This window comes from Leptidea sinapis, chromosome 1 (assembly GCF_905404315.1).
Source record: "Leptidea sinapis chromosome 1, ilLepSina1.1, whole genome shotgun sequence".
NCBI lineage: Eukaryota > Metazoa > Arthropoda > Insecta > Lepidoptera > Pieridae > Leptidea > Leptidea sinapis.
This window is the reverse complement of record NC_066265.1, coordinates 30,851,352-30,864,407: the sequence shown is the minus strand read 5'-3', so window position 1 is coordinate 30,864,407 and position 13,056 is coordinate 30,851,352. Positions and strand designations below refer to the sequence as shown.

Genomic DNA, 13,056 nt, shown 5'->3' with positions numbered 1-13,056 from the left:
GTAGTAGTATCTAGTATATTAGAAATGACATCAAAAAGAATTCTGAAGGTATCAATTTTGATTTATTCATGAATTTTTATGCCTTTAACAAAAGGATGTTATCTTAGTTACAGAGGTTTATGCATATAAAATTCGCTGTCTCAGTTATAGAGGTAACGTTGATCATAAATCGAAAGAACGAATCCCAGATATAAATGTTTGCTTCGTCCCACTAAAAGAGGTAATTCAGTGCCAGTGTTGGGACGTCAACATGAGTGCCAGTTATGGAAATTTCTCACTTATCCAAGTCCCATTTAACCATGTTTCCTAAATACAATAATTATTGTTAATTGTTTTATGAGATTTCTGCCTAATTGAAACTGTTTTAGTGTATGACTTTATGAATGTTGCTGTTGAGATTATCCTGTCTAAGGGAGAGAGATGGCGATAGGTAGAACATAATATCGATGTTCGTTTTTATTTATTTATTTAACAGTGCATTACATATGATTTAAAGACAATAGAAAGCCCTAAAACGCACTAGGGAGTACACTTGAATATTAAAGTGTTTTCGTGGCTAATTTTGAAGTTATAAATTCTATAGGTACTTATCTACTTTTTATTGATTATCTGTGACATTTATTATTAATAAAAAAAAATCTTAAATTTTTTATTATGTAATGATGAGAATTTAAATGACTGAATCCAAACTTGTTTTTTTTTTAATTTGGATCCAATGATGATGCATCAACATAATATATTGAAATAGGTACGCTTTTGTTATATTGTTATGTTACCGTTAAATCGCATAAAGTAAATTTATCACCACCCATATAAATTAGGATATCATCCCCATCATCTGGATGTGTGGCGGTCCTCCACAATGCGGTTTTCAAGGAGCTTTCCTCCTCGTACTACAAAGCTGTGGAATGAGCTTACTTGTGCGGTGTTTCCGGGACGATACGACATGGGTACCTTCAAACAAAGCGCGTACACCTTCCTTAAAGGCCGGCAACGCTCTTGTGATTCCTCTGGTGTTGCAAGAGAATGTGGGCGGCGGTGATCACTTAACACCAGGTGACCCGTACCCTCGTTTGTCCTCCTATTCCATAAAAAAAATTAGCTTATTGATGATACTTTTTAATGTTCTGAGTGTTAACCAAACTGTATGTTTAAATTATCAGCGAGGCGCGGCGCAAAACAAAACATTAAACAACGTAATAAACAGTTTCCGCGCTAATTGCTCTAAATGCTAATGAAGTAATGGAGCGTTGTAAATACTTTGACCTTGTGTTAACTCTGTACTTGACCTTCTTGAGATTGTTCATCTACAAATACCATAGATATAAAATTCTATTGTGATGTTTGTAACGACTTAACAAAATTACACTTGCCTTTCTGAATAACTCCATAACAACTAGTCTCATGGTATACTTGAAGATGTTAATTATTTGCCGTTTTCTCGTTTTCTTTGTTTGAATTCTCTGGTCGCGCCTGTCCTGAAAGGCCATCGTTGATTTCTCAACAAGCTGGCTTCACATAACTCTGTGGACTGCGGGAAATTGAATCTCAATGTGGAGTCTATTTGGTCAGACCTTGTGGTTTTTTGCCCTCGATCTTTCCCTTTACAGCCATTTTCTCCAGATTATCTTTTTTTTTATGGAAAAGGAGGACAAACGAGCGTACGGGTCACCTGGTGTTAAGTGATCACCGCCGCCCACATTCTCTTGCAACACCAGAGGAATCACAGGAGCGTTGCCAGCCTTTAAGGAAGGTGTACGCGTATTTTTTGTAGAACGTGGTAGAAAGCTTGAAAACCGCACTGGTTGTCTCCAGGCAATGTGACCAAAATAGCTCAGTACTCGTGTGTAACACATGATGGATATTACTTTTACATATCTACATAAAATTCAAACTAATTTAAATATCTCGTTGTGTCTGTTACTGATATACACTCCTCGTTGTATATCAATAACAGTTTTTTTGACGCTCTATTCGTTGTTTCCGACCTATCTCCGAAACGGCTAGACCGATCTTGACTGGTCTTCTACTGGCCTAGAAATAAGAAAATGAAAAAGTATTCCGCGCAAATATTTTCGAGGATTCTTGCCCATTGTTCGGAATGTAAGAACAGGAACCACAAAATGATATTTACTCTTATATTAATAACTTAAAAGATAAGAAGTAATTCATAATCTTATCAATAATTTTTAATGAATTGTGGGTCATACCCATACTTAGACTGGGAGCTGTCCAGCTGGCATTGTCTGTTCTTGAGCGAATCTCGATGACTTTTGAGCAGTGTAGGGGTTCTGGTATCCGAGCGAATAAATTTTGATTCTGCCTCCTTCTAGATTCTTATGTTGAGTTATGCCTTAATCTTGTATCAAAAGTACCTGTGTCCTTGAGCGGCAGTTGTTGGCATTTTTACGAATTTTCGCCATGGAGTGTCTCCACTTCGCTTCAGTTGCTATTTGGAGGGCAAAGAACAAAACGGACATTTTTTTTAATGAAAATAAGGGACGAGACGAGCAGGACGTTCAGCTGATGGTAATTGATACGCTCTACCCATTACAATGCAGTGCCGCTCAGGATTATTGAAAAACCCAAAAATTCTGAGCGGCACTACAATTGCGCTCGTCACCTTGAGACATAAGATGTTAAGTCTCATTTGCCCAGTAATTTCACTAGCAACGGAGCCCTTCAGACCGAAATACAGTAATGTTTACCTATTACTGGTACACGGCAGAAATAGGCGCCGCGGCCGTTGTGGTACCCAAAATCTAGCCGGCTTCCTATGCAAAGGAGCTTCCCACTGGTAAATATTGATGGGTTTATTTCATATAAGATTTTATATAATATAAACGGGCAGGGCACGGGGTAGTGATGAGGCAACCGCACATGGAGATCAGCAACACCAGGGGTTAAGACATGTGTTGCCGGCCTTTTTTGCGAGTATGCTCGTATCTTATGAACGTGTCTATTGTCTATCGTGCAGGTACCAACCTAAGATCAATAAATGACACTAGTGATAATTATTTCAGTCGGTGTGCCGCGGGGGCGACTCGGACTCGGACGCCTACGAGGCGGGCGGCGGGGGCTCCACCCAGAGCTGCCCCCAGAGCTGTCCCCCGCGACCCTCGGCCATGGCGCTGGTGGCCCCGCGCGGGCCCGCACGCACGCTCTGGTGCGAGGTGCCCGAGGTGCTCAACTCTGCTGTACTTAGTGAGTACCCATTTCAACATTAACTTACCAATAAGGCTAAGTCGACCCACCTCGATGATAAGCTCACTTTTCTTTTCTTACTCGTACTAAGGCATTTTGTAATTGACATTAATTGTGTATTTTGTTGCATCACTTTGCATATATTGTAATTGAAATTTGTAAATTTAATTAAAAATAAGAACCTGTAATACAATTCTGTTTTGACAAGAGTAACCTTAGAGTTTCTTGCTCGTTCTTCTCTAAGGAAATCTGCCTTCCGAACGAGCTGTATGAGAAAATGACGTATTTTATTACAAGTGTTATGCAATTTACCAACGAAATTAATATTTTAGATTTGATTTAATGCCAATAATTTTGTGCTGTTGCATCTGGCGTCATCTTAAAATATTTAACTTTTCCAAATATTATTATTTTCCAGGTTCTCTTGCACCAGCCCAGAAGAAACTCCAGGAGGCGAAGTTTGAACTGTTGACGTCAGAGGCTTCGTACCTCAACTCATTGAATGTTCTGGAAACTCACTTCATATCTCATCCGGCCTTCCGCGACCCAAATATACTTTCGCCTCAGGACTGGGAGACACTATTCTCCACTATATTACCAGGTTATTATTTTTTTCTCTCTCGCACTCTTTTTTGGTTTATAGTATGTTTGTGACTGGCGTCTTATATCGTAGCCCATTGGTATATAAATACAGTATAGGTATTGATATTCCTCCGCAGTGCGGTTTTCCAGGGACTATCTTCCTCGAGCCACCAAGCTAGTTTGTGCTTCCGGGAATCGTCCCGGAAGGGTACGACTTGGGTACCATCAAAAAAAGCACACACACCTTTAACACACACCTTTATAAAACGGCAACGGTCCTATTATTTCTCTGGTGTTTTATTATTTTATGAAAATAAGGGACGAGATGAGCAGGACGTTCAGGATTCTTGGAAAACCCAAATATTCTGAGCGGCACTACAATTGCTCTCGTCACCTTGAGACATAAAGATGTTAAGTCTGAAAGTACTGAGCAAACTCAGTACTTTCACTAGTTACGGCGCCGTTCAGACCGAAACACAGTAATGTTTACACATGACTGCTCCACTGCAGAAATAGGCGCCGTTGTGGTAACTACCCATAATCTAGCCGGCTTCCTGTGCAAAGGAGCCTCCCACTGGTAAAACTTTTTATGAACCAAAACAAAATAAGTTAAAAAATACTAACATTGTGTATTTTTTGTTGCAGTACACAAATGCTCTAAGCTACTCTTGGCTGACATAGAGAAGTGCTGGCAAGAGAACATCCTGTTGGCGGGGATCTGTGACATAGTGAGGAGTCACGCGGAGCAACGGTTCCATGTCTACGTCAAATACTGCGAGAATCAAGCGCTGATGGTGCGCACGTTGCAGAGGCTACGGGAGAACTCTAACTTTGCTGCGGCACTGAAAAGGTGATGTTTATTTCATCAGTCGCGCTAAACGCTTCTGGGTCTGTCTAAAGATTCCTATTTTTATTTCTTATAATGTGATTTGGTTATTTGCGCGACTTTTTTACCGCTCAAATAGAAGTAATGCAAAATTTCTTGTCAATATTTCATTTGGTAGAGTTGTACTATTTGAACTAAAACTACAAGATATTTAATATTTTTATTTAATTTATTGATGCTATCACCATTTTGAAAAATTTTCATATATCATCGCTTTGTCAATCGCTTTGGACTGTTTTCCGCGGTGGCTATCGCTTTTCCGTGGTGTTGAATTGAAAGGGATTAATTACGAAATATGGTCAAACAATACGCTATCAGTGTAATATGATTGTATTTTATAAATATCATGATTTATTCGTTTCGTCACGCAAACACAAGCTTGCAATTATCATCGAACTCTTGATTATGCGATGCTGAGGCCCACTAAATTAACGACATCAAGTCCAGGCCGCCTTCTTTCCAACTTCAAAAATGATCTATTTGACTGCCTATTGACAGCTATAGCGCCAAGTCTGTTACAAATCGTAGCGGTTGTACGTGAGACCTCTCCGAACGTTCTGGAAATGATTAACAACATTTAAGTATTCACCCCCTATGAATGAAGAGTAACAATATATTGGAAGCATGGGAGGAGTAGTCTTATGTGATTTATCCATGGGTTTCGATTGTGTTGAGCTAACGTTGATGTTTTGTGCAGGTTGGAGAGCGAGCCGGCATGTCAGTCTCTGTCGCTGCACTCGTTCCTGCTGCTGCCGATGCAGCGCGTGACGCGGCTGCCGCTGCTGATGGACGCGCTGCTGCGGAACCTGGCGCCCGCCGACCAGGAGTACGAAGCCTGCGTGCGCGCCCTCACCACTCTCAACCACGTGAGTCCTGTGTCCTAGTCACTCCACAGTCGCTTTTTTAGAGTTCCGTAGCGAAATGGCAAAAAACGGAACCCTCATAGATTCGTCATGTCTGTCTGTTTGTCTATCCGTCCGTATGACGCAGCCACTTTTTCCCGAAACTATAAGAACTATACTGTTGAAACTTGGTAAGCAGATGTATTTAGTCAACCGCATTAAGATTTTCACACAAAAAAAACAGTAATTTTGGGGTTCCCCATACTTAGAACTGAAACTCAAAAAAGGCTTTTCATCAAACCTACACGCGTGGGTAGATAGGTATATGTGGATATGTATATGGATAGGTCTACAAAAATGATATTGAGGTTTCCAATATAATTTTTTTCTAAACTGAATAGTTTGCGCGAGAGACACTGTGGTAAAATATGTCCCCTGTACATTACCATGCAAACGTCCACCGAAAATTGCTTTGAACGAGAACTAGTAAGTAGTTTTTTTAATACTTCATAAATCGTTACAAAGAACTTTAAGAACTTTTATGCTATGTACTTGCTGCTACGAAACCCTTCATCGGCGAGTTCGAGTCGCTTTTTTCGTTCCTGCTGTTGCCGATGCAGCGTGTGACGCTGGTCTTCTAGTTGAAGAATCTGATCCTTTATTTAATGATTGTTTTTTATCCCACTTGTGACCGTGTTTCAGTTTGTGTCCCAGTGCAACGAAGGCGCGCGCAACACCGAGCGCGTGGAGGAGATGTTGCGACTCAGTTCACAGATTCAGTTCCCGCCGCACCTGCGGAGCACTCCCGACCTTGCCCCCGCCTGCTGCCGCCGGACGCGCAGGTAGCCACTTGCAAGATGTTTTCTAGTAGATCTCATATATAAGTATAACCTATATAGGTAGTGTCACATGACGAGCTATGGCACCTATCCACCGACCTCTACTATATACCACTCGACTGGCGGCTGTCATAGTACTTTTGTGCCTGTTGGATATTTGCCATTTTGGCGCTGTTGGCCATGTAGCGAGAGTCTGCGGTACTAAAACTAGGAATGACAACCTAGGCAAACATCAATGGATAGTGGGAAACTATTTACAAAAAAAATGTGTACTTTATTACGTTGTTTCTTGAAGTATATATGTATAACAAGAAAAACGAACGAAATTAATTCAAAATGCTAAAATAGTTGTTACTTAATTTATAATTTAAAATATTTACTTCCTTTTATTTTCCTCGATTTGTTTCGATATCTTACAATAATTAATTGATTAAAATATCAATAAATTTGTTGTTTGTTTCAATCGCTTCATTATCCATGTTTGTCCACAGACCAGTCCGTTGGTTGGTCCGGTCGGGTGAGATGACTCAGATGGTGTGGAAGACGGACGAACTGAAGCTGACTTTCGGGAAGAAGTTCCACAAGGTTCCTCTGCATCTGTTCCTCTTTAACGACCACCTCGTCATCACTAAGAAGAAAAGGTAAGAACGGAATAGATACGATATCTGAAGACCGTATTAAGTGTCATAACTTTTAAGGTTTTGTTAAGGTTTTCACTAATTTATTAATTGGCTTGACATGTTGTTATTGACTTCCCTTATCTCGGGAGTTAAATATACAAATTTAATTTGTACTATTATTAATGGACGATCTGCGATGCCCAATGATCTAACCGTAACTGAAAATTCGAGCAGATATTTCACCTTACGTGAAACGCGTACATACAAACTACATTCGTAGGGAAATTAATTTTTACAAACTCGTATCTATGGTAAGCCGCAGACGATCTATTAGTTTGTATAAAACTGTCATCCAGCCTAGTGAAACTCTAAGAAAAAGGCGATTTTATGAAACGTGCAGTGATTGATATAATCTTGTAAAAAGGGGAGATCCACTACATTTTAAGCAACTGTTCGCTTTCAAACTTCGCCGGATTATACGTCGTCGCCATATTGTAGTCACTATTTCAAACTTATGTCAAATCTCACTGCAACTAAATTTTAATTTTTCGGCAGTCCCCCCTCTTATTGCGTAGTATTTACATCCTCTTTGGAATGATCATACATAACTCGATATACCGTAGAGTATGTGTCTCTAACGCGAGTGTGTTGTCAGCGAGCAGTGCTACGTGTGTGTGGAGCACTGCGCCCGCTCGCTCGTGGACGTGTGCGCCAGTGACGCGCCCGCCGCCGCCAAGCACGGACTGTTGCTGACGCTGCTGGAGAACCACGAGGGACGCACCGTCGAGATGGTGAGTACACACCAACGAGTGATGCTGCAAAACATTAGGTTTTTTACTAGTACACATTTACAAACCTATTTTACGCTTACAAACTAATTTGTTATGTGGATTGAATTTCTTGTACCCATGTTTTTCTCACGAGCTTTACTTTTTTCAAACATAATATGGTAGATTCAGTAATAGGAATATTTATAGTGACAATTCAGAAGCACTTAGTTTAAGCCAAATTGAATAAAGTTTGTTTGACTTTGAAGGTATATAATTCATTATTTGAAAGTATATTGCAAGTTGCAACCTATAGCACAGGCTATGCTTAGATTGTGGCAAGATAATTTGTGTGTGTTAGTATTATTATTATTATACAATCAAAACTGAACATTCTACGTAAAAGGTCGGTAAGAATCTTAATCCATCTGGTGCTGTGAGTGTATATAGCGATGATCACTTAACATCTAATGACACGTTCCCTTGTTTATTCTATCACATAAAAAAACGATATGGGGTCAAACAAGCTTATGAGCCGGGCCACCTGCAAGTGACCATCGCCTTCAACTTATATTTAAAGCAATAGACAATTTTGAATTGAATGTTCTCGAATATCTCTCTGAGAATATCAATAACTTTGAGTGGTAAATGCTTATCTAAAACAAATCTTCTAGACTTTTTTACTCCTAGATTTCCATTTATTTCACACTCTTACTATTTTGTTAATATTTAGATAAGTACTGTTGATATAATTTTTCATTATAGAGTAGGTATTACCTACTATAATACATATAATTGGCGTTGTTATTATATTAGTACTCATGATCTTTCTAGGGTTAGCAGTGAAAGATTCAGGTATTAAGTTTTTTATTTAGAAGTACATAAACATTTTTATAAAACCGTACTGTGTTTGTCGATATAGTGGTAAATCTTTTTTCATTCCCAACTAGGCGCTTGGTTGCAAGCATCCGCCATTTTCAAGTTTTCTTAACTTCAATAGAGATGTAGTTGTTGATCCATAGACAAATAACCCCAAGCGTAACTGTCATTGTCACTGCCACTGTCTCTGTCGTGTCAGTTGATGTCGTGCGCGAGCGAGACGGACTCGCGGCGCTGGGTGGAGGCGCTGTCGCCGCCGAGCGCGGCCGAGGCGGGGGAGGCGGTGTACGCGGGCTGGGACTGCCCGCAGGTGGCGGCGCTGTACGAGTACGTCCCCGCGCAACCCGACGAGCTGCGGCTGACGGAGGGGGACGTCGTCAACGTGACCAGGAAGACCTCCGAGGGTAAACAAACATCATCTATATACCTACTATGTTCTTTCAAATCCTTACAATTATATTTCTAGCAAAGTTTAAATAAAATTTACCGAATTCAAATAAAACAAATTCCCTGAAGCAATCCAACCATATTATAGGTATGTATACGACCTAATAATTATGCCATAGTATTATATGAAGGAGCAGTAATTTAACACCCATAGCGCGTTCCAGCAAAGAGTTCTTTGAGTTGGCTGAACTTAATAAATTAAGATACCTTAGTAAATGAATTCTACCAACAATACCATCACACGGAGCTAGAGGTGGCAACTCATCTCCTCCAGTTCAATGCATAATAAAAACTTTAACAACCTGCTCAACACCAATATTTGCATATTAGGAAATTGACTTGACATGTCGCTCTTGTAAATCTAAACAATAGTTTTTAGTATTGTTTAGATTTACAGCAGGTTATCAACTGTAAAGTAGATCCTGTAGATGAAGCGACAACCTGAGAGTTGAACCTGAGAGTTTAAAACAGAATTTTATAACAACGCGGTACTCGAACGGTTAGCTCAGTTAGTTAGAGCACCGGCACGGAACGCCGGAAGTCGTGGGTTCGAATCCCGCATCGTTCATAAAATTTTGTTTTTCAATATTTGTGTATTAATCCTAGAAGTGAGGGGGTTATCACTTTAAAAAACATAAAATATTGAAAAAATAATAATTAAAATATCTCAAATTTTTATTCTGCCTTTCTACAACACACATGACGTCTAAAACATTTTTCGCTATTTCTCGTGCTTGGCTATGAAATAAATCTCGTTCTTTTTTATAGAACGGGACCTGATGGACTGTGATCAGTCACTATTAAAATAAAAAAAGTAACACAGATCGCACCTTTCGATAGCAGTCATCGACGGCACAGCACTACAGTATAGGCGCGCGAGGCAAGGCGTGCGGACAGATGCTCCCAGTCTTTACCTCAGTCGGGTGACTGCATTCAACTGGAGCGATAACAGCTACATGTGTGATGTAATGTTCCAGGTTGGTTCTACGGCGAACGCACCCGCGACGGCGAGGCGGGCTGGTTCCCGGGCTCGTACACAGCTGAGATCGCGTCCCCTCACGTGCGCGCGCGTAACCTGCGGCAGCGGTACCGCCTGCTCGCGCTGTCGGCCACCTACCTCGGACAGAAACGTCCGCTCTGAACTTACTGACTGATAACACTTCTCCAATAGGAATTGTATACTTTCAACTGTAAATAAATCATTCGATAGTTTTTAATCTATTATCAGATACTGCCGTTTGTGCAATTAAATCGTGACATACCTACCTATATGCCGCGTATAGATTTATAAATACAGACAGAGCAAATTTTGTAAATATTATCGCAACTACTCCTAATAGATCTGTGTTAAGTTTCTTTGAAAAAGTGACATCTATAACAGCCTATACACATCTTAATACATGTATAAGTAATTACATTTCTTTTGTTTCAATGAAAAAATATAGTTAATATTTATTAGTCTTTGTGTATACAATCATACATAATATACTTAATAATATTGGAAATTATTATATTTTATAAATGGAAGTGCCGTTTTTGCACATTTAACATGGACCGTCCACTATGCCTTACGACATTAACTAGGATATAAGTTATAACTAACATGTTACATAGATTATATTTAGGCTAGCTCCATATTATGTGGAAAATATCATAGTAATTAATTATATATCTGTACAGTTACGTATGAGATTTATATTGTTATTGTATATTGATTACATTTTTTGTTTTTATAATTATTTGATTGAGCAGGATTTTAAACGTATTGGATATTATGTTATAATGCCTAAAAATTGTCTATGAACGCTTGTCTGTCAAAAATTTACTAGTCAAGGTGGATGTGCTAAATTGGAATGGATTAATTGGAATCGATACTGTAATTATTATTTTTAAATATACATTCCCTTATTGTAAGTTATAAGTTATCATAAATGCGTAGGTACTTATATTATATAAAACATACCATGTTGGAGTCGCCCAAATTAATGTAGTTTATCATAAATTTTAATTTCTCGTAACATATTTGTTTTATTTATTTGATGTCTTATATTTATTCACTTTAAAACGAATCCCAAGAATATATGGAATCATGATAAACCAAGTTTCGCGGATTGGGAGGACTAAAATTATCAAGTACTGACAGGAGTGATTCAAGCTCTCTCGTATACAAAATAAAATGACAAGCGAATGAATGAGCGATACTTATAGTCGAAGCAAATTACTTAAGCAACATCTTTGAAACATGAAAGTACAAGGAGACCTTTTTGAAGTCATGTACTTATTAAATATATTTTATTTACCTGCCTAATTATTATAGAATAAAATAGTACCTACGTGAAAAGACATATTTTTTATTGATCACTATTATTTTTACAAAAAAACAAGGTGTATTTTCTGCATTTATGTGATAAAGTCTACTTCGAAATCTGACGTTAAGACACATGAGTAAATTAAAGGCTACAGAGAGAAAGCTCCATACAACCACCCCAAATGGTTGCACTACTACAATGATCCGGGGCATGTGTCTATTGGCCGCTTGTTGCTTCACACCTACTCGGTGAGAACCGGAAATCGCCGGTTGACGATCGCATAGCCAGTTGACAATTTATATGTTAGCGCGACACGTGTATTGTTTATTAATTGCAAGTTTGAATATTTTAACATAAAAAGTAAAATTAATATGGTTGTTTACTGTACTATATACATGAATAATACGAGAAAACGGAGACTGCCTGCTGACGTTACGAAACTGTCAAACTGAAAGGTTTTATAAAATTAAAAACTGATTAAGTAACGAGTTATTAATTTTATTATATCAATTAATTATAGAGTCCATTCTCGTCAATACATCGCTGCATCCGATGGAGCCACTGAGAAATACATTTTGCGCATTCTTTCTCAGGGGTCTCTCCGATGATCTTTTTAAATGCAGCCACAGCTGCCTCGGCACCCATAGCCACATCGACATCCAACAAGGTCTCTTCCAAGAAGTTTTTCTTTTATTTTCGTTATTCTTATATTTGCGATGGTCTGCTTGGTAGTGTGCAACAAGGCGTTGTCGTGGTGAAGAAGGATCCTACTGCGACGTCGTTTCTCCCGAACTTTCTCCAAGACAAGTGGCAAACAATTATAAGTGTGCAACTTTACAGTTTTTTCGATGCTCTAAAACAACTATAGCGTTATGACCTGTCCTTCGAAGAACGAGCCTACCATGTTTTTCCCCGCTCTTCGACCTCTCTTTAGTTGGCTACTCCGCGGCAAGAAACACCCAATGAACAGTCTGCCTTTTGTTTTCGGGATCATAACAGTAAAACTAGCTGTCGTCGCCCCTACGTATGGCGAATGCTGTGCATTTGAGTCACCTCTGGTAAATCATTCAATATTTTCACGGCACCAATAAATCATGAGGAACATACCGGTCATTATGGGGCTTCATCATAAAAGGTCAATCGTGGTAGACCATAATATGATAGATCATAATATTCTTGTTGACTTAAATGACATCTACTCGCATTATATACTCCATAGAAACATTACTCGCTTTAAGTTCAGCTTACTACACAATAAAATTTAAATTTGCCGCCAAAACATAAAACAAATAAACAAAATACGTTCTCAATAGTATTGGGAGAGTTCCATTTTCAAAATTTAACCCTTAATTAGGCGCATTAAGGAAATCACACAAGTAGTCGCATGGGGTCATATCTGACCCCAAAGCTATGAATAAAAATGGAGTAGAAGGAACTAATACATTAAAATATGTGACATCTAAAATAGTTAAATAGCTTATAGAAATTATAATAAAAATATAAAAACATAACCTTCACTTAAAATAATTGAAAACATTAAACAACTTCTAATAGCTCTTGAAATTTTGGAACGAAGTTCCTTATAGGACGATGCGGAGGGGTACCCTAACCGGTATAAAACGTCCGGAACGTAAGATTATTATATTTATATATAAATAATTGACAAGTAACAATTATTGAC

The 13,056-nt window shown here is 38.8% G+C and overlaps 1 protein-coding gene across 13 annotated transcripts in view; it reads left to right on the top strand.

The window, feature by feature from the left end:
- The window catches only part of LOC126964417 (ephexin-1), a 132,731-nt gene extending 121,647 nt beyond the window's left edge, over nucleotides 1-11,084 (top strand). For all 13 annotated transcript variants that reach the window (XM_050811284.1, XM_050808273.1, XM_050809043.1 and 10 more), the window contains 9 exons: nucleotides 3,024-3,204; nucleotides 3,623-3,805; nucleotides 4,432-4,636; nucleotides 5,370-5,538; nucleotides 6,217-6,356; nucleotides 6,845-6,994; nucleotides 7,629-7,764; nucleotides 8,819-9,023; nucleotides 10,044-11,084. In XM_050811284.1, the coding sequence (XP_050667241.1) occupies nucleotides 3,024-3,204; nucleotides 3,623-3,805; nucleotides 4,432-4,636; nucleotides 5,370-5,538; nucleotides 6,217-6,356; nucleotides 6,845-6,994; nucleotides 7,629-7,764; nucleotides 8,819-9,023; nucleotides 10,044-10,207 (1,533 nt within the window). In that variant the 3' untranslated portion in view covers nucleotides 10,208-11,084. The remainder of the gene's footprint in view (nucleotides 1-3,023; nucleotides 3,205-3,622; nucleotides 3,806-4,431; nucleotides 4,637-5,369; nucleotides 5,539-6,216; nucleotides 6,357-6,844; nucleotides 6,995-7,628; nucleotides 7,765-8,818; nucleotides 9,024-10,043) is intronic.
- Nucleotides 11,085-13,056: the final 1,972 nt, after the last annotated feature.